Raw genomic sequence first — 21,571 nt, 5'->3', positions numbered from 1 at the left:
CTTCTGTTTACGTAACATTACTCCCCCTGTCCTCCTGTCGGCCATTTGTCAAAAGCCACATCAAGAACTACATACAACACAGCTTACAAGACCAAATTTCACTATTAATTTGTCAAAATAATTGCATTTACATAGAAATAAAACAACTACAACAAACTTTTTGATTTTGATTTAATAATATGAAGTACATTAGTACCTAGTTTCCTCAACTTGTACCATACACTTCAAAAACACAATTTGTATCGATGTGCTTTGAGCTTAACTCACAGCCAGTCCTACATTCTGTCTGCCAGAAATACTCTGCAAACAGCCAATACTTCATACAGCAAAATCAAACCTCACCAAAGCCGCTTCCAAAGTGCACGTGCACCTTCTTGTTCTCAAACTCAATGCTGCTATGGAACTGACTTGTTTTGTTGCTACCTGTAGAGTGCTGGCAGAGGTCTGCATTGAAGAAGTGAAGGCATATACCCTTTCACATGCTTTACTTTTTCCAGGCAGTTTTGTGCAAAATAGTTAATTTCATGAAGTCTTACAAAACTGCATAATGAAGAGGAAAGGATGACAATGTAGTCTTTGTGCTGAAATCCCTTACATCAGCATATTCTTAAACTCTTTACAGTTACTTACTATGTTTTGGACCCAGTGACTATTCTAAAACTCAGCTCATTTCAACAACTTGGCAGCAACTCAGACACCTCAGAAGAGGAGAGTTCAGCAGTTTTATTTACTGGCTAGTATATAAACTAGCTAGAAAAAGCTAATGACCTTTAATTGCCAACATCAGCCTCGGTCCATGAGAACAGAAACATAAGGGCTGGCTATGTTTAATAGCAGTCCCCTGCATTCAGAGGGTGGTGAGGCCCTGGCACAGGCTGCCCAGAGCAGCTGTGGATGCCCCATCCCTGGAGGTGCTCAAGGCCAGGCTGGATGGGGCTTTGGGCAACCTGGGCTGGTGGGAGGTGTCCCTGCCCATGGCAGGGGGCTGGAACTGGGTGGGCCTTAAGGTCCTTTCCAACCCGAGCCATTCTATGATTTTCTGGATAGTATAAACTCTCCTTCACCTTATTTGACCCCTCTTCCAAACTTCTCAGTGATCAAGATGTACAGTATGGAAACAATATTGTTCAAACAGAAAGGATCTGCAATAGTATCATAGCATCATCATGATGAGGTGCTAATATTTGTTGGTGGAGTACCTCTGAGAAGTACTCTGTTGATGTGACAAGTATTAATGACTGTAAGTAGATCTTTGATAATACAGCATATGCTAGGGCTGTCCTCATTTTTATTACACGCTCTGTGCAAGCGAAGTCAGTTCCCATATCACAGTTGCTTTCCTAGAGCTTTCCACCTGTGAATGTCAGCCACTTGCTGTTCTTTTGATTTTTCTACCTAATCCCCTTTGGGAGTAGAAAGTCACATACTACCTCCCTGTACTTTCAGGGATCAGGGCAATATTGGCTGTAAAACTCTCTCCTAAAATAATACATGGCAGTGGTCTTCAACATGGTGTTTACATTCACACTTCTGCTGTGCTGTGCATTCCAGAAGCTAACGCTCTGGCTAGTTTCTACATATAGATCTCAAACAAAAAGCTGAAGAATCAACACAGAAATTGATTTCTAGGTTTAGCACTCTCACCAATTTGCACTGTGGCCCAGGGCAAGTCACTTGTCTTCTCTGTTGATTCCTCTGTCTCTGAAACAGGGAGGATAGTATCTATTGTGGAGGGAGGTTCTCAATAGCATTTTTAAAGTGTCTGGGAGATAAGAAATACTATTCAAATGCTAATAAAATATTGCATTCATTGCAAATGCTTAGATACGTGGTTCAGATTTTTTAAATTATTAAAAAAAATAATCAAAGATCTTCTGAAAATAATGTTATTACACCCTTTCACAAGGAAAAAAAAAATGAAACTTCAGTAAGGCCAGCTTAGCTGGAAAACATCTATGAGACAAAAAAATAGAGGTGTCTGTACATAGTCCCTAATATATAAAAACAATGAGAAATTTATAATCTAAAAATAAACGTGCAATATGCCCTCTGTAAAATGTAGGCATAGGCCTAACTTCACACTCCGCAAGCTGGAAATTTTCTAAGTATGACAGTTCTGCGTGAAAATCCATTTTAAGAACTAAGTCACAGGCAAGGTCCACACATCATACATTAAACTTGCACAAACGTTCTTTGCTAACTGCAGAGCAGTAAGTCCCCTTACAGCAGGTACAAGTACCGCTTCCAGTTTGTTTGCTTTCTGAAAAAAAGTACCTTTAGGTTTAGTAATTTTAGACAGTTTTGTGGGCTTCCACAGTTAAGACAGACCTTTTCAGATGTACACAGTGGACTGCGCGCACAGCTGGCACGAGCTCCAGCAGCTTCAGGAGAACTGCCAACACCCTCTGGCTAAGGGGCTGATAAACTTATCTCTGTCACCCCACTTAGAATGACACAAGATGTATCACAATCCCCAGCTGACGTTTTCAAACGTGAGAAAGGGTAAGTGGCAGAAGAGTATCAGCCTACCTTACTTTTTCTCCATGCTGAAAGCAGCATGAAAATCTCCATTGCCAGCCTACTTGCACAGTTAGGTACAGGAGATTGTTTATTCAAGTGCTAAAAAAAGAGACTGGATATAGAGTGCTACCAATTCAGTGCCAGTTGTAGATTTCATCTGCAACTTTTGTGTTATCTCTGTGGTCTCGATATGACGTGGTCTCTGCCACTGCATGTCAGATAAGTCAGGTAGCTGAATCCTTTGTTCAACTATCAACACTGTCTATGCTGGATACTTCGTCAGGTACAAGCAGAGCCAAGTCCTCCCCATTCCAGCTTGTGCACAGAAGCCAGCTGCAAGACACAGATAAGACAGACATCTTTAGCTGAGATACTTCAGTAGAGCGTGCTGATTCAGCAACAACAAACACACCCAATAGTTCTGTTACAGCCATCTTCTGCAGCAGAAAGCAGCTGATATATCTTAGTAAACAAAAGCAATGACAATTCTTCCCCCTTATTACTCAAATTAGGTGAAGTCATTTCTGCTGTCTGTGAAAAGCACCAAACTACCAGGCCTTATATATTACAGACTGGAACTAATACCATTCCTGCTCTCATTCAGTAAGATTACATGACACACTCAGAAGAAAGGTTTTAGAGAGAGGTTATTGAAAGGGTGGCATATTTGAGACAATAATGATGGAAGAAAAAGATAAATAGCTTTCCAAAATTTATGATGATGATGGACTAGTTTTCACTGCAGGATGGTGGTGATTTCATAGTAAATAGTTGTTAACTTTTGCTCGGGACATTCTCCGGAGAGAATACTGATTTAACAGAAACTCTTTTATACCATGCAGCACTGAACTAAACTAGTATTTCATAAAACAAAAATATATACAACCATATAACTGAACTCCTCTAGTTTTATTACCTTCCTAAAAAGTATTCTCAACTCGCAGCCCAAGGCCCCTTTGCTTCAATTCCCTTAGGTATGAGACCCATCACTATCTTAGTCTTCTTTTAAGTTGCCATTCGTATAACTTCTCTGAATAGACTGAGTAAAATACTGTGGTGAGGCAGGCACAGATTTGGAATTATGTGACATGTGCTAAATCTACAGCATAATTACTTCCTATTTAAAACTGAAAATGCAGCTGATGTAGAGATAAAAGGTGACTGAGGTAAAGGCTATGCAAGGTGTTTCTGCAAGGTAAACGCTTCTGCTGCAGATACAATTCTCTAGCAGAAGTACCTTCCTCTTTAAAAAATAGCTTTTTTTCTTTTTCTGAATATAAATCTATTTAATGAAGTGATCCTTTTGCCATTTAAATCTATGTCCCAGCATCGTAAAAAGACACAATTTATACTCAAATAATGTAAAGTGAACTCAGCTTTTGTGAATATACTCATGAAAAATGATCTTTCACTGACTAGATGGTCATTAAATGTGATTATATGCAAGTACTACACAGTAATGTTTTTTAAACACGTCTGGAGGTTTATTTATATGGGGCTTAAAGTTAGTGCAGATCTTTTACAGGTTTCAATGGCTCTAAGTCACAAGGTATCCATGACCAATGACATGGAAAGATAACTTTCCATTGAATTCACTGGGTGTTTGGTCATATTTATAACCCCCTTTAGCATCTATAAGGGCTGCAAAACTACGCTCGTGGCCTTAAAGCGATCTGTTACTTCAGTTCTGTGTGGAAGGCACGTGTAAGTCTCAAACCAGTGGAAGGCACACACATGCAGTCAAGGGTACTGCGTGTCCATCTCGTAGTGAATTCAGGACAGATTTCAGTTTGGGGGAATTAGGTGACAAATTCACAGCATGAATTTGTGAGGAGGTAGCTGGATCATGGTTCACACTGGACTGACGGTGGGAAATCTCTAGCAAGGTGTTGAAGGGTAGGTGTTGAAGAGAGAAGCAGCAGGAACTACAGTAACTGTTAGCAGCTCTTGGAGAAGCGATCACAAGCTTCATGAGACAAAACAACTCTCCATAGCCTGAGCTCCCTCCCTCCTGTCCTGTCCTGTCCTGTCCCCCAGTCACACGTTACCCCAGTCTCAGCTCTGCCCCACTCCAAGCAGCTCCCTGCGCCCAAGTCTCAGAGTACCTTCCATAGGCCTGATGTATATAAGCTATATATAACTGGGTGGGAACCAAAGGGAAGGCTACACAAAATACATCCAGTACATTACAAAATAGGGAAGTTTGAGAATGCATTATGCCATTTAGCTTCAACTCACGTCAAAACAGAAATCACTAGTAAAAGTAGCCAGAAGGACCCTCCTGACATGTACTCACCACAGTGCACTCAGTGGAATTAGACAAAGGCCTGCTGATAAGAGGAAGCTAAAGCCTGAAAACCATGCAACGGTAGCTGCATAGAGAACATTAAAAACTGAAAGTGAAATAGTGCCGGTCACAACTTCTAAACAGGCAATACAAGCAAACACAGCACCTGCCAAAAACAAATGAATGGATTACAAACAAAACAAATTAAAGCAGAAACCCTTTCAAAGTACTACAGTTTGAAAACTTCTTTCAAAAGATCTCTCTATCTGCAATATTTTAGCAAGTTTGCAAGTAACAAGCACCTGAGTATAATATGTCTTTGCTATGTGTCTTCCATAGGGACTCCTACAAAAGACTTTTTAAATGAAAAAAAAATAAAACTTTTGCTAGTGAAAACTATTCTTCTTTGCTGCTATCCTGTCACCATACATACTCCATGGAATCTACTTATTACATGAAATGCAAGCTGTTCACCCTCACTCAACATCCTCTGCACAGCTCCATCCTTTACCTGTTCCAGTACGCCTCTCTGTTCTCACTCTCCCTTCTTCTTTCCTCCTTTCCTAATTTTTGTCCATATATATGGAAGAAGCTCTTTGGAATGAGAAGTAACAAAGACTGCTGGTTCAGCACATAACTATATCCCTCTCATTTTTGAAAGAAAAGAAGCAAACTTTTTTTTTTTTGTGCTGAACACTGACACTGGGGTGTCAGTCTATCCCATCAGCGGACTTTTAAACATATTTTCCCAAGCCGCGTTCATGTTCATGGGACTATAACAAAAATCACAACAGGTAAGCAGAAAAGGACGGCAAGAGGCAACCTGACCCCTGTATCAAACTACTCAAGAATCCCAAGCTCTGAAGAATGCCAAGAAACTGCAAAAACAAGTGTATGTTAGCATAGTTCAGTACAATGAGATCTTTGTTTCAGCGTCTAAAGAAATGCTTTTTCAAAAATAAAACCAAACAGCTCACAAGAATGCTTCTAGACAGTCTGTGCTCCTCAAAATCTGGTCACAGCAAAATATGAGACACGAGAGGCACATTTTGAGGCCTCACATGCTTTTTTTTTTTTTTGTGTTTGTGTTCCACTACAGAAAGTACCTCTAAAAATAATATGTTACATCCTTTGGGACAAGTACAAGTAGCCAAAGGCCCTTGCTAGTAGCCTACCTTTCTAAATTATAAAGTGTGACACTGATTAAACAACAAGAGCGTTATCTTTCTCTGCCAAAAATCTTGTGAATGTAGAACCTGTTCTACATGTCACATTTACAATGAATATCTGTATAAATCTTGAACATCTTTCTGCTTTGCGTTCTCTATAATCTTTATTTCTAGATCAATAACTCCTTTCAAGGTTGAAACTTGCAGTAGTTTTAAACACAACTTTTTAAATATTAAATTCAAAATCAAAAGCCATTAGTAGCATGACGTAGGGTCATATTATATGGAACATAAAGAAAAAAAAAAAGCAGTCTTAAAATACCAATTCTGTATCTGTTTGTTTAAAGGTAACCTTGATGCATCTCTGTTCTGAAATACCATTATTGTATTTTTTTTTAACACAAATCCCACTCACCCTGTTCGCTGGCGAGAACCACTTTTGACAGCATGGATCGGAGAACAGGAACAGGCATAAGGCAGAGTAAAGATGGCACTCTTACTGTAAAGCAATGATTCAGTAGTGAGACATTAAAATAATAAAAATCCAGGATTTTACAGACACACAGTAAATGAATTGTAAATTCCTAAATCCAATATATCTATATGGCACCAAAACCAAATCATAAGCAAGTAATTCGCTCTCCACACTATTCATTTTTTAATTAAATCTTAAATCAGTGTGACCCAACCTTGTACATTTTACCTCATTATGACCCTTTCAAAGTGGTACATCCAATATCTACCAACAACACTTGCTAAAGATAACATAGCACTATTTTCTTTTATGTTTTTGAGCATGGACTGAATGATTCTGAACTCACCTAGAAACATGAGCAGGGTCGTTTTGGCAAAGGCAGCCATGATTATTCCTCCAATGTAAGAAAATATCCCAATAAATACAATATAAATGTCTTTGAGACATTTTGAAAAAAAGTAAACTCCTAAAAAACTGGTCAGAGAGACAGAAGTGAATGCAGCTGCTCCATATCCAATGTATACTTCATTCCAGCAGAGTGGCTCATCCAGTTCATACAGTGTAAAAAGTGAACTCCCACCAAACACGGTAAACAAGTAAGTCATAAATGTAAAAAGTAACACAATTATTAAAATTCTCTTTTTAGAAGGGGCAGTTTTAAAAAGCATGTACACTCCAGAAAATGTTTCTTTTAGAAGTTCTTTATAAGATACTTGTGCCTGTTGCTGGGTTTCAGATATGCTTACTGTGTCTTCCAGAAAAAATATAATATAGATAATATTAACAACATGAAGCAGAGATGCTGTCACAAATGTCCACATAAAGCCTATTTCTCTTAAAATGTAGCCAGAAGACAGTCCTGCCAATCCGGATACAACTCCAAAAATCAAGTCGACCACAGCTATTCGCGTTGTTTTCTGCTTCTCATCATGACACAGATCTGCTATGTAAGCGAAGCCTCCTCCAAGAAAAGTTGCCATACTCCCAAACAGTCCAGAAATAAACGTAACCGCGAATAGGATAGAGAGTGACAAGGAAAAATATGATATTAAAGTCCGGAAAATATCTGCAATCAAAGCTCCCATTGATGGTAAAACTAAAGATCTTTTTCGTCCCTGGCGATCGCTGTTAGCTACAATGATAAAGGCAACTATGAGGCTGGGAACTGCCCCAGTTAAGTCCAGCTGCATATTAAATAGAGAAGTCTTTTCTTGAACTCCCTGCAAAGAGAAAAAAAATAACAGTTAACACTGTAATACATTGTAAATATATATGTATAATACTACACTTAAACAATAACAAGCATGCAACAGATTCAGATCATGCTTTTAATATATTCATGCAGGCTAGACAAACAGCAGTCCCAACAGCCCCTTCAAAGAGAACAAGCAGATCAGATAAAAGAGCAGCAGCAGAGAAGGCAGTAACTTCGTTCGCACAAACCCTTCCTCCTGAATCATCCCACAAAATAAAACCTTCAGATGCGGGGAGTAAAGTCACTCTCTGACATTTCTCTGAGGCATCACACAGAGCTGGGCAGGGGGCTGCACTCTCCAAGAATCAGGAGAAAGTATAGGCATGAAAGTCTTTCCTAGCTTTCTAAGCCTGTCTTCAAGCCATCTGTTTTACAAGTTTCCGGTGTTTCCTCTGTAGCCAACATAATCCCCACCAAGTAGCATCCAAATGATGAAAAAAAAAAAAACCACCAGAATTTTAAGGAATGTACTTAGGGCAATTTTTAAAGCTCCTTATGAATTCTTATTTATATTTATAGGCAAAGACCATCAATTTCTTGTTCAACCTCTTTCTTTGTTTACAAGATATAAGGTTTTATTGCAAGAGGAAAATTCAGCTGATGCTGAGGCACTCCTAGAAAGCCTGCAATTCCCTTAACGCTGTGGAGTCATTTACTTTCTTCTCTGATGTTATCTGACTACCTTAGGATTCATGATGTCTGCTGGCCAGCACTGTAGCCACCCTGGAATGGTCAAAAGCATATCGACTGACCAAACTGAGATGGAAAATGATATTCTGATCTTTAATTCCTTCCCTGCTGACAGATTTTGGGACAAGTAGTGGATTTTAGGGGACAAGCAGCGGATTTTATTCTGCATTCCTGCTGGCTGTGCTTGAGAACAAGGAATAAAATGTGGCCTACATGCAGTGGGTGAGGAAGCCATAGAATGGCTCGGGTTGGAAGGGACCTTAAAGATCATCGAACTCCAACCCACCTGCCATGGGCAGGGACATCTCCCACTATATCAGCTTGGCCAAAGCCCCATCCAGCCTGGCCTTGAACACCTCCAGGGATGGGGCATCCACAGCTTCTCTGGGCAGCCTGTGCCACGGCCTCACCACCCTCTGAGTGAAGAATTTCTTCCTAATGTCTAGTCTAATTCTATCCTCTTTTAGTTTAAGACCATTCCCCCTTGTCCTACCATTATCTACCCAAGTAAAGAGTCCTTCTCCATCTTTTTTTGGAAGACCCCTTTAAGCGTTTAAAGGTTGCAACGAGGTCACCCCAGAGCCTTCTCTTCTCCAGGCAGAACATCCCCAGCTCTCTAAGCCTTTCTTCATAGGAGAGGTGCTCCAGCCCTCTGATCATCTTTGTGGCCCTCCTCTGGACTTGCTCTAGCAGGTCCATACCTTTCTTGTGCTGGGGGCCCCTGTCTACAGAATACAGCAGTGCAGGGGGGAAGCCGGACAGCCCAGAGAAGAAAGCTGTAGGAAAGGAAGCGATTTAAACTCCTAAACTCAGAGGAGAAAGGCAGCAGGACTAGCATGGGATGGGACATTATTTTCTCTGAAAAGATAGTGCCAATGGCAAGGGAAGCAACTCAGCAAATGGGGCGTAGCACACAAAGCACAGGCAACTCCAGGGCAATGAGTAATTGCATTTATGAAGCCTGAAAAAAAAAAACACCACACTCTTTAACAGGTTGTGCTTTTTGTACAGTTTATCAGACAAAGAGAACTCTTTTGTTGTCACAGGCATTGCTTCTTTACTAGTATCAGGTTCTAGGAAAAGACCATCATAGAAATGCTAGTATACTGGAAATAAAACTAAATCTATCTAAATCTACCTAACTAACTCTATTCTAGACCACGTTAACCATACTATACAAATATCACCAAAACATAAATAAGCATGAAACGGGAGGAATAAAACAACAAAGACTTGGGTCTTTTAGTTTAGGAAGTAGGTGTGCAACATAAAGAACGTGGCTACAAACCCAGATACCCCAAGTGACCATAACCCTGCTGACATAAATGACTCGCTGTCTACTGACAAGATGACTAAAAGAGAGAAGTAAAGAAAAACTCCTGTTAGAGTGTAAGGAACCTGCCTCCAAGTTTTTATAACGTCAATGGAAATGAATACAGAAAATGACTGCTCAAACCCTCAGCTCCTCTACAATCCTGTAACTATTAAAGTCAATGTACCTAAATAAATTCAAAGGTCTAGTCTTTCTAATCTGTAAATTCACTCTACTCTGAAAAAAACGTTCACGCTGCATAGAAGTAATGCTCAAAAATACAGATTTCAAAATTAAAAGCAAGAAAATTAAGAAATGATTCACTTATATAAGAATTAATTTACGAGAGAAGAGTTTTGCCTGAAGCTACAATGTACAGGATAAGATAAACAGACAGGCTCATAAAATTAAAAAATATTAGTGTGTAACAACGGAAAACGCATGTTCTGAGTGATAAACAATGTTTAATTAATAGTACAGCTCTTCCTGAGCTAGAAAAAGGATTATTCAAGCCAGTGATTAGAATGTTCCAGCTTGTATTTTAATTACTTTTCAATTATTATAAATGACTATGGTTCCTTCAGATCCAAAAAAATAATCAATTTAAAAACTGCCAAGACTATCCATTTTGAATTACAGTCTACTTTTTTTTTGCAGGCTTCAATTGATTTTGACTTCAATTTCTTTTCACATTTTGTTTTGAAACAGATGAGATTAGTAAAGAGCTTCTCCATTCTGAAAACTGAAGGACTTAAACTAAACCGACCGATAAAAGAGTTGTCTCTCTAAAAGTTAACACCAAACACTCCCACCAGTAAAATTTACAGTATGTGTATATATAACCCAGTTAGGAGAGTCTTGGAAAATCCAAAACACCTACTTATATCATTGGCAAAGGGCATGGGACTGCATTACTGGATCTGCTCTTTTCATCATACACGGGATTATTGCTCAGCACAGACACCAGGTTCTGCTGAAATTAATGGGTGTTTGGAGAGTTTTATGTTCACATACTATGGTAACAAGTATGGTACAAAAATACAGGCTAGTCATCCAGACAAGAGCATGACTGTTCAATAATTCATGGCCTGTGGACAATCGCTTAAATGAAGGGAATGGAAATTTGTCAGGAAAGGGAAACAAAGAAGTTCTGTTGGCCATTACTCAACCACCATCCTGAAGGACTTTTATTCTCAAGTATCGTTTCCTTTGTTTATGGAAAACACAGTTTGTTTCCTTTATGCCCCAAATACTGTAATTTGTAAATAATAATCACAGACACCATCTAAAATTCATGTGAAATTAAGTATTCTGCTTCAGTGTTTTGCCAAAACAGAAGTCTAGTCTTATATCCCGAAACATCTGGGATCACAATTTGAAGATCAGGCTGAATTTAGGGGGTACTAGCAAATGCAAAGTGCAGAAATGTCTGTGAAATGTAGGTTTCTTGATGGGATCTGTGATTGGAATTGCAAGCACCACGTGTAATTCTTATAGTTGCCCTTTGCATTGACACAACACTGTATGACAAAATGTCCACATACAGCACCAAATGAGGAGCTGACACTAAAGAAAAACACTTTGGGGGAGGAACATACAAACATTATGGAGCCAATAATTGGTTATTAGCTCCAAGTCAGTTCTAACGAGTGGCATATATTACCTTCCTTGGCTGATCATGCAGCCCAGAATGCATGCTGGACTGGAATTCTATTCACCTTTTTATTTTTAAATTCTTTCTACTTGTGTCACCTGAGGAAGAACCAACTCCATGCTAAAAATTCTGAACTATTTCTTTAATCACCTTCAATGGAAGCATGAATCATTTAAAATTTTCTTTTATATTTGACAAATGAGGTTGATAAGCTCAGCTGTTCAGTCCTGTGCATACGCAGCACGTCAGATTCAAATCTCGGATGTGACTAAAATTTTCTAGTGCCACCTGTGACACTGCTGCAATCCCTTTCAGCAGCATAGAATACTGGCTGATAGTTTTTATAAACTTCATTTTCTCTGTAATTTAACTCCATATTCTGTGTAATTTACAGTCCAAGCCATCTACTTTTCTGACTCTACTGTGTAGTTTCATATTGCACTTAATCCAGTCTAAGTTCCAGTTGTTGTTGCCAAGGACAATTCTGCTGTATTCTTCTGTAAATACATTCCCTCTGTCATCCCTGTGCTAGATACTGCAATCATGTGGCTACAGAGTATGTCAGAGCAATTCGCTGCTTCAGAAAAACAAACACGAACTTGAAAAATGATGAGCCTTCTGTTGAACCAGCACTCTGATCCAACACAAGCTGTAACCTCTAACTGTAATAATTACCAAATACAACACGTGGGGAGAACAATGGCGAGAGAGGAAAGGAAAAGTGGAGTATGATCACCTCTTCTGTTGACAGCCCACAGCTAGTTACGCTTACACATAGCATTAAAACTGAACTGAACTACCACAGCAGAGATTCCAATCAACATCTAGTTATCCAGCATGCTAGACCATGAAAAAATGCTAAAAACGTAATTGACCATGGGATGCTGTCATTGTGCCATCTTTGTATTTCAACAAGGCAGACAAGTGATTTTCTGACTGGTTAAACATCAACTGTATTTGTTTGTGCAAAGATTAGTGGAATCATTTTTCATATTTTAAAATCAGAAAAAAAAATATTTTGGCCCCTATCCTTTCGTTCTTTTAATTCTTCTGACATACATACATTGTAAACTAGACCTGAAAATTATGGGACAACTGGTAAACTACATACTTAGCAAGAAGACTAGAAGTCACAGTCACTACCAGGGGTGCATAAACACTTGCACAGCTGTTACTGAAGTTATTGGAAGGGGAGCCTTCAGCTGTACACTTTGACAAGCAAGGCCAGTGCCAGCTTGGGCCCAATCCTCTACGATGTTTTTCAACCATTAAGAGATGAATTTATCTCAGTGTCGTCCTGGACATACTTCATAGCCTAGACAACTATGTACAGTGCAACACAAGAGCAAGGAGACAGTAAAATGACAGCAGTTTGCAAATCTATTGCTTTTCTACATATACAAGGTTAAATAAGTTTATAGACAAGGAGGTTATGTTGAGGCAGTACCTACTGGCTGAAAGTTTCGTTTCATATACTTACAACTGTAGTTTTTCTTCACTCTTACCTTCTGCTTGATATAAGCTGGGCTACTTTTGTTTTGCTCGCAGTAACTAGTATTACTACTGCTAATGAAAGTGGAATTGTACTCCTCTTCCCACAGCCTCCGGTAAATAAACTGCTGCACCACCGGGCTAGTCAAGTAGGAAGCAAACATGTAGATGAAAATGACCGGCTCCACGAAGAAAACCTTCCTCATTTCGGGATTCGGCTTTTAAATCTGTGCACCAGAAAAGAGGAAAGAAAATAAAAAAAGGTCACGAGAATTCACTGAAAGAAAGCAAAACGACTGTCATACCTGCAGGCTCAGCTCCGGCGTGTGCCAGCCGTCCTGAAAGGGCAGAAGTCCGAACTTCACCCACAAAACACCCACCTCGAGCAGCACCCGGTAATTTTATCTCCCTTCAAGAGCCCCTCGGCCTGCGGCCGGTGCACCTGCCCGCCTCGGGTGCCTCCCGGCTCGGCGGCTCCCCTCAGCCGGCCGCCCCCTGCCCTCCGGCGCTGCTCCCCGGCCCCGCGGCCCGCTGTGCCGGCGCTGCCCGACACCGAGAGGCGGGCCGGCGGGGGCGGCCTCGTCCCTCCGCCGGAGGAGTGTCCTCGGCGGGGACGCCGGCCCGCTCCCGCCCCTTGCAGCCGGGAGGAAGAAGGCGGGCGGCTGCGGCGCCGCCATTTCGGGAGCGGCTGGGGCGGCCCCGCCGAGGCCGGTGGTGGCTGAGGGGGCCCCAGTGTTCGCCCCGCTCTCAGCCTCCTCTAGTGGGCTGAGCGTTACTGCTGCTTGGGCTTCTCCGCTTTCACGCTTTTGGCTTGTCATGGTGTGTGCCAGCAACGTTTGGTAGCCACTGGTCCGTCTCTGGTTCATACACCTCATTTTCCCAGCAGTTGGGTGTTGGTGGTGTCTGTGGAGCTGTGGTGCTGCTGTTTAGATGGGAACTATTTACACCTTCAAGGGCTGGAGCATGCTAATGTGGACAAGGACAGGAGACATAGTTGCAAAACTGAAGCCCAAAGGACCTCCTTTCAGCCTTAAATACTTTGGGGGGTTGGACCCAATGATCCCTTGAGGTCCCTTCCAACCCCTACAATTCTGTGAATCTGTGATTATTGATGACCAATGTTGCAGAAAGATGTATTTGCTAAAAACATGTCTGTCATAAGTGAGACCACGCAATTTTCTGGTCTATCAAAAATATTTTATTAATTAAGTAAGCAGGCACAAGCAAAACAGCGCTGGGCAGCCAGGGAGTCTCCGCTCCGCCATGGCACGCAACTTTCCTTTTTTCGCATTGCTGTTTTATAGCATCCAAGTTCCTGTTGAATCTCTTGAGGCTGCGCAGTCCGTTGTTGGGGGGTCGTCGCTCCTCTCTCAGTGTTCGTGCGTTATGCTCGTGCTCAGGAAAGGGGGTAGTGAAGCGATGCCTTGCGATCACAGAGTCTTTATTTCATCAAGGATGTTTGCCCAGCACCCCCTTCCCCACTATCTACTTTCTTAATCCTCCCCCTTAACAAGGCCATAAATTGTGAAACCGTATCTTCTCAGTATATTCTCTGCATTCCTTTTAGAGACAATGAACAAACACCCGCTAATTTATCACAATGTCAAAATTTCGAAGGTTTCCTGATGTAGTTTTTCTCTTAAAACAAGAAGCAGGGCTTCATTACCTCACGAGTTTTCAGTTCCTTCATAAACTTATTTAAAAACAGCAACATGGGTCATAAGACCTCAAAGCTTGAATGTGTTTCACTGGCATGTGACACATCAGTCAGCCCCAAATTTGGGGGCAGCAGTGGGCTGTTACATCTCTTAGTGTAGGATCACCCCAAAGTATGAGCTCAGTGGCCTCGATCATTTATTTTGGATGGTTTGGTCTCACATGTAGGCTTGCTCGCAGACACAGCGATTCAAAAGAAGTACAGCTGTGGCCTGAGATCAGCTCTAGAGAGTGCTGTCCTCCTCTTCCCATCCAGGTCCAAAGTCTGATCGGTCCTGTGACAATGTTTTGTTTGTCACGAGATGAAGCAAAAGTGATCACTTGAGGGTTATATGCGAATAGGCTGCAAGATGAGCGGGGCTGTTCGGGTCACTCAGCCAGTGGTTAACATTTCTTTGGATGGGGTGAAGATGGGATTTTAAACCCTTGGAAGCTTTGTGTTGTTTGCACAAAAGGATGCCAGAGCCCCATTAGGTTTCTCGCTAGGTCCAGCATGTCGTTCATAAATGCAGCAGGCATGATTTTAAACCTTTAAGGTCAGACTTTGTTGGGTGGTGTTTATCCTCTGAAGCAAATATATAGCAAAGTAGCTGCTGCTCTCTGCAGTCACCAGTAGTCAAAATTTGGCCCAAATCTGAGTGATGTGCTGGTGAACAGTCTTCCTGAAAGTCACAGGCATGTGGTATCTGTTCTGGAGTGTGTATTGTTTGTTTACTGACATCCTCAGTGCATGAAGAATTGAAGCAGTGTGTGTGGCATTCATTGTGGAGGTCACCTCTCTGGGGGCACTTGCTAAGCTTTCAGTCAAACAATCTTGAAAAGCAAACAGATTACTGATCTTTGAAGGTGGTACCTCGCTTGTCAGGGCACAGAAAAAAACTGCTAGAAGGATTTGAACCATTCTCATTGCAGGCAGAAATATGTTACAGGAGAGGTATGTAATGAAATTCAAAGTTCAGAACATTAGGAGCCTTTTAAGAGATCACACCAGCACTGGTCAAAGGGCAAAGACAGTGTTAGAAATCTTCAAATAAAGCCTCCTGCACTTCAAAAAATTGTGCATAATTTCTGTGGCAAGATCTTGGCATTCAGTGATTGCTATGATTACATTCCCAGATAGTTTTATGAAGAAAGGTATATTTTCAAAAATCAATAATTCTTTAAATGCATTTATTTTTTCTAGCGAGTTCTTCCAATGAAAATTAATTTGGAGGTATTTGGGTCATCTCATTTGTTGAACTTTTTCTCAAAGAATTAGTAGTGATTTAATAAATAGTACTGCCATGTAAAATGTGACTTTAATTGCCTTCTAAGATATTAGGTACTTCTTTAAATTGAGGTGACTTTAATTTTCCATGTTAACAATCTACTGAGTTCATGGAGAACCTTAGCCTTCTACATATCATTAGCGGATTACACAATGACAGTAAAAAGTACTAGTATCTGGTAGTATTCAGCTCATGGTTTCAAGACTGTCTTGATAACAATGTTTAGCACAAATTAAAAAAAAAAAAATCAAAGAGGGAAGAAAAAAGCACACTTTTTGCACAGTCAGTTTTAAAGAAACTCAGCTCTGCAGAAACCTTGCATACCTTGCATCTTGCTCGCTAGCATGGCAAATAGAGATACATGACAGAAGTTCTCCAAATAGTACAGCTGCAGAAAAGGAGAAAGGAATAAGCTGTGTAATTCTGCAGAGGCATGCAGGTTTTTAGGTGCAACTGTTCCTTTTGTGTTTATTATAGCATAGGTGACTGATGAAGCTTGAATGCAAGCCGTAACAACAGAGAGTAGTAATGAAGATTTAAATATGAGGCTGAAAGAAAACATGCTAGGGAAAAATTGTGCAAAAAAAAAAAAATCCACACATTTTTGAAGTAACTTTCTTCTGTAAAAAGAGATAATTAATTACCATAATCCAACCCAGAGTTTCAACCTGTGCCAGTTTCACGTTGCTAATTTTCATTCAATGCAGATCATCACTAATTTTCAGGGTTTAAAGGCAAAAAATGGCATCTCCGGTCTCTGACTGTTTACTAACGGCATCTCTCCCATCAGGTGGCCCTGACCTGCAGCCCAAGCAGAGCAGAGAGGCTCTCACCTTCACCCCCATCTTCTCCCAGAGCCAACTGGCTCCATCCACACTGTGTAGCGTTTGGTCTGAGTCTCCTTTGGTCCCTGGGTATAACTAGATGTAAATAATCAAAAACAGTAACATTTTTGGTTTTTTTGGAGTCCAGAATATCTGAAACAACATGACTGAGTTCATCTGGCGTGGAAGAAGATGCCGGAAAGGTAATACCTACAAACGAGGGCATCCCACCAAGCCAGTGTTGCTGACTACAGAGGTGTTCTGAACTCCTCTGTCACAGGTTGAGCACTAGGATTCACTGTAGTTTCCATGTCACATGGTACTTGTTGCTGTTCTTAAATACTGTGTTGAAAATTTGTGCATGTTTGAGTCCTCAGACATTTGTAAGGCCTCAGGATATATTTGTTTTCTCTGAATTAGATGATCTTAACAAAGCAAATTTTCTTGCTGGCTTCTCATTCACGCACACCAAATAACAGCAGTCATCTCCAAATCTATTCAGTATTTTTGCTTTTTAGTTACCTTTCCTCTCATACTTAGGTATTTACAAGTCCTCAGTTCTTATCTCTGATTATGTCATATCTCAGATTCAGGTTTTTGCCTTCAAAGCCATTCACTCTGGTGGATTTTTTGTTTAAATGACTTGGGGCAGAATTGTTCTTCAAACCGGGTTCAGGTGTGGCCTGCATAGATAGCCCTTTGTGTTTGCATCAAGTCCGAAACAAAGCTTCATGGAGTTATGAAACCTGCTGTGGATGCCTTTCAGGCACCTCGATGATCTGAAATTTATTTTATGCAGCTGCTTGGTTCTGCTTGTGGTTTGTTTGTTTTCCTTCCTATGTTGCTTCCGGTTGCATAGAAGTAGTAGACATATATATTTTTTTTTTCCACTGCATGTACATGAGGTAGGTTGCACAAGTCAGACTGCATCTCTTAATTTCTCCATTCCAGCACCATCTTATAAGGCAAAACCACTTTTAAAAATAAACATTAGTATTGCTGTCCTGCCTGTCACTCTCTGCCCCCTCCCTGCTAAGCTGTTCGTTGGGTGGGGTTGATCAGCAGCGGCTGCTGGCATTCCTGCTCAATGTGAATCAGCAAAGTGCTTTCTCTTTGGGACTTATTCCACTCCACCCCTTTGCAGAAGTGGACAAAGGCATTCTGCTTGCACAAAAATTTTGAACTTGATAGGTTTCTTTATTTTTTTCCCCTTTTTTCTTTCTTTTCTTCCTTTTTTTTTTTTTTTTTTTTAATTTGATGTAAACAATACCTTGAAATGAGGAACTGAAAACAGGCAGCTGAAGCAGGGCTGGAGTAGCTGCCACTGAGTCACCCACTGTGCTGCTGCAGAATGCTATTAAACTTTATCTGCTCTTTTTCAAACATCTTGCGTGCTACTTTTGAGTTGGTGTTCCTTGTTACCTGATACAAGCAGAGACCTAACTAAGGAGACTGTCTCAGGGGACTTCATCTCCCATACTCCACAAATATTGCAGTTTGCTAGAGAAAAGTGCTCTTCACTCCTAGCAAACTGGGTGGGACTGGCTGGCTGCACTCCCTCTTCAGAGACGAGGACTTACTGTCTCCCATCACCCTCAAGAGAGGCACATGGATCCAGCTTTAGGCATCATAAGAAGTGAATTGCTTTTACAATAGTACTGAAAGCTGTTTACTAGCCCCACAGGGAAAGTAAATAATAGATAGAGCAGCTCCATTCCTGGGGAAACATTGCTACTTGTTACTGGGAGGTCGTCAGCTTACCTGGTTTAATAACAAGTGTGACAGCCAAGTTTAAGCACCTGGTAACACGTCCTCTGGGGACACATTCGCCACGGCAGCCTGACCGTGACAGATGCAGCTCCTGGTTCAAACTGTTCCTGAACTGCTGATTCCTAGAAGCAGGGAAGGTACACCGAGAACAGTCAGTACAACATTTGCTTGGGTTTCATCCCGTTTCCTAAGCAGCTCTCGTTAGTCAGAGAGGGGAATTTGAAGTACATGGGCTTCTGGCTACTCAGTATGCGATGGGAGAGGGTCGCCAAGTTGTAGCACACAGCTGAGGTGGGCGATAGCACAGACCGGAAATTTCTCCTTTAAGGTGCACACATCCTGCTCAGAAAACCATCTTGTTATTTCATGCCCTTTCTTTTTATTCCATGCTAGGGGCTGCCTTATCTTCGTCAAGATACAGGCTCTCAACCATATCCAGAGAGCGAGTAGAGATCATCTTCTATGACTTTTTATGCCTCTGGGAAGGGCCAAAAGGCTCATGCAGTTCAGTGGTTTGACTGTGGATGTGATAGTATGTGAATGGGAAATCTCCCGTTTTATACTCAATTTTACATATTAATTTGGCACTGTTAAAATTGGGGGATTTGTTACAGTAGGAGCCAGTGTACTTTTTTTTTTTAATGTGGTCTAGAGCTGTATTTTTATTTATTTATTTATTTATTTTCCTTTTTTCCAGAAGTCTGGTGAGAAGTTGAATGACAATACTGGAGAAACTTTTAGGTTTCTGCATAGGCCTGTTCGAGTTGCTTTTTTCTAGGAGAAGGCACAAGTATTTTCCAGAAGGCTTTGCAAGTGGCTCTCTGAACTTGATCAGAACTTGCTGAGCACGAGGTTTGCCTCACTGTGGGCAGCAAGTTTTGCCTTCTGTCTATTTTTAAGGTAAGGTTTGTGGTGGGGAAGCTAACAAGGGTTTTTGCAAAACAGACTTGACAGTGACCTCCTGTTCAGAGCTGTGCTGTCTGCTCCCCCTGACTGTGTTTGAATATCATGCCTTAACTGCTTAATGCGAAAAAGGATTGCTAGCAAAGCACTTTGGGACTTGATTGCAAAATTTATCCAGCCTTCTTGAAAAACAACCAGGAAAAACGTCGTCTGACTCTTTCAGCTCTTTGTTCCTTTTCTTTCCAGGCAGCTGTTGTCTGCTGCTTACTTTCTCATTCTTGTTGACTATGTCATGAGGGTTTTCTTCATGACTACTTCAAGATCCCTGCTATCCTGTGCCCTCCTTTGGTGCATCTTCTGCCCAGCTTCGTACATCCCTTCTGCTCTAACCACTTCTCTTTGGCTGAGGTCTTGCGATGGCCTCAGCAGCTCCTGTCCCTCTGGCATGCCTGTGACCTGGGAATAACTTCCTGGTTCTCCCATGCCTGCTTCCCCAGCACTGACACCTCACAGAAGCAGCTGGGCCCCCTTGGTGGAGGCAGGAGGAATACAGAAAGGAGCTGGAAAGCAAAAAGTCAAGCTGTCACCAGCAGGTCTAGCTGCTCTCCACCCCCTCTAGGTGAAAGCAGTAAGGTTTACTTACCTTCACTTTTGTTTCGCACCAGTTTCACTTTCTGCCTGTCCTGCTCCATCCGCATGCATTATTTCAGCACTGGTGATTCAGCCTCAGTATTGAAGTGGTTATACTTTCTCGTACCTTTTCTTTTTAGAATTGACAGAGTTTATTCAAGTTTATGTTGAGAAAAATTCCTCTACAAGAAGGATTTTTTGAGCACAAACTTGTATTCATTCTCTGGGACAATGCAGGAAAAGTTTCTCTTACAAAACTGAACATTTCTGTTATTTTTAAAACAGAAAGACGTTAGTGAAGACACTACTAAATGTCTTCAGTAATTCAAAGAAAATAATAAAATCGATTTATAAAATCACAGTGTATTTGAGTACAAATAACGTGCATCTCAGAAGAAGCTGGCCATGTGAGACAGTGAATACTTGAATTTTCCCTCATCTATGGTTTTAGGCTTTCTGATGACTTGACTATAACATCACTAGATACATTGCTATTTTTTTTAAATACATAAATAAATGAAAATGCTGTAAGAGTTAAATGGAGACATGCTCATTCAGAAATATCACAGCCTTAAGCTTGTCTTTTCTATTGCATATTTCCTGGCTGCGACTTTTATTTAGTCTTTAAATGACTGTGCAGGAATTGTTGGAGGCACCAGCTCCATGCCCGGCTCTGCCTTCTTGAGGGCCTGGAGCTCCTCTGGGATGCCCCAGGAGCTCTACCAGCCTCTGCCCATGTGCACAGCTTGGGTGTAAGCTGCTCGTGTCGGACTGGCAGGCTGTCTGACCTGACTTTTTAGCATGTGCACAAAGTATCACTGATGACTATAATTATTAATAAGATATTAATGGATTTACTGTGAGAATCAAGCAAAACATTATCTTACTTTTTGTCATCTCCTCTCCACCCTTAGTTATTTCTTTTTAATCTCTAGTCGGGAATAACATTTCCAACTGGCACTGGTTTTGTCCTTAGGCCTTGGGCTAACAAAACAGGAAATCCAATTTCAAGTGCTTCATCCAGGATCCAAACCACCAACGCTGCTTTGGCTGGTAAGATTTATTGCAGGTCAGATGGTGCCTGACCACCCCACTGTCGTGTTATGCCTACACGACAGCTACAGGCTATCTCCCTCTGCCATGCAGAGCCAGTATGAAAACACGACTTCAGGAGAAGGCCTATTTAAGTTGATTTAAGTGTGATTATAATGCCTGCAGCTAATCTGGAACACATTTCTCCTGCAACATGATCTGGCAGTCGGTGGCAGAGCCGCGAAGGAAAACCCCTGCCTGCTGCGCATCAAGATGCACCTCTGCTGCTTTCCTCTGCTTCTGCCGTCACTTGTCCTCTACAATTATTTTTCTGTCCCTTAGTAAACTAAAGTAGGAATTCGATTTGCCTAAGCATTACTATTTGTCATGCTGTGGGACATGCAAGCAACAGGACTGTAGTCAAAGGTAATGGAACATCAAGGTGTTCAGCCCCATGAGGTGGGGCTGAATTGTTTTCTGGAGGTTTCAGAAACCGGTCCACGCTTGTTTACAGTGGTTACAATAAAAGCCCAACCTGAAATATTTAAAATACTTTTATTTACTGTGAGGATGAG

General features: G+C 41.2%; 1 protein-coding gene and 1 long non-coding RNA gene across 2 annotated transcripts; one reads left to right on the top strand and one right to left on the bottom strand.

The window, feature by feature from the left end:
• Positions 1–1,858: 1,858 nt before the first annotated feature.
• Positions 1,859–13,445, bottom strand: SLC46A3 (solute carrier family 46 member 3). Its single transcript, XM_040543900.1, has 6 exons — positions 13,234–13,445; positions 12,868–13,080; positions 6,798–7,671; positions 6,392–6,475; positions 4,817–4,973; positions 1,859–2,853 (listed from the first exon to the last, which is right to left on the bottom strand). Exons 2-6 carry the CDS (start codon positions 13,057–13,059, stop codon positions 2,766–2,768), a joined length of 1,395 nt encoding a protein of 464 aa, XP_040399834.1. The 5' UTR covers positions 13,060–13,080; positions 13,234–13,445; the 3' UTR covers positions 1,859–2,765.
• Positions 13,092–20,195, top strand: LOC121063471. The gene is made up of 3 exons (XR_005816018.1): positions 13,092–13,248; positions 16,805–16,864; positions 19,129–20,195. It is a non-coding gene; the product is annotated as an uncharacterized LOC121063471 (long non-coding RNA).
• Positions 20,196–21,571: the final 1,376 nt, after the last annotated feature.

The sequence above is a fragment of the Cygnus olor genome, chromosome 1 (genome assembly GCF_009769625.2).
Source record: "Cygnus olor isolate bCygOlo1 chromosome 1, bCygOlo1.pri.v2, whole genome shotgun sequence".
Classification (NCBI taxonomy): Eukaryota; Metazoa; Chordata; class Aves; order Anseriformes; family Anatidae; genus Cygnus; species Cygnus olor.
This window is presented reverse-complemented; position numbering and strand designations above follow the sequence as displayed.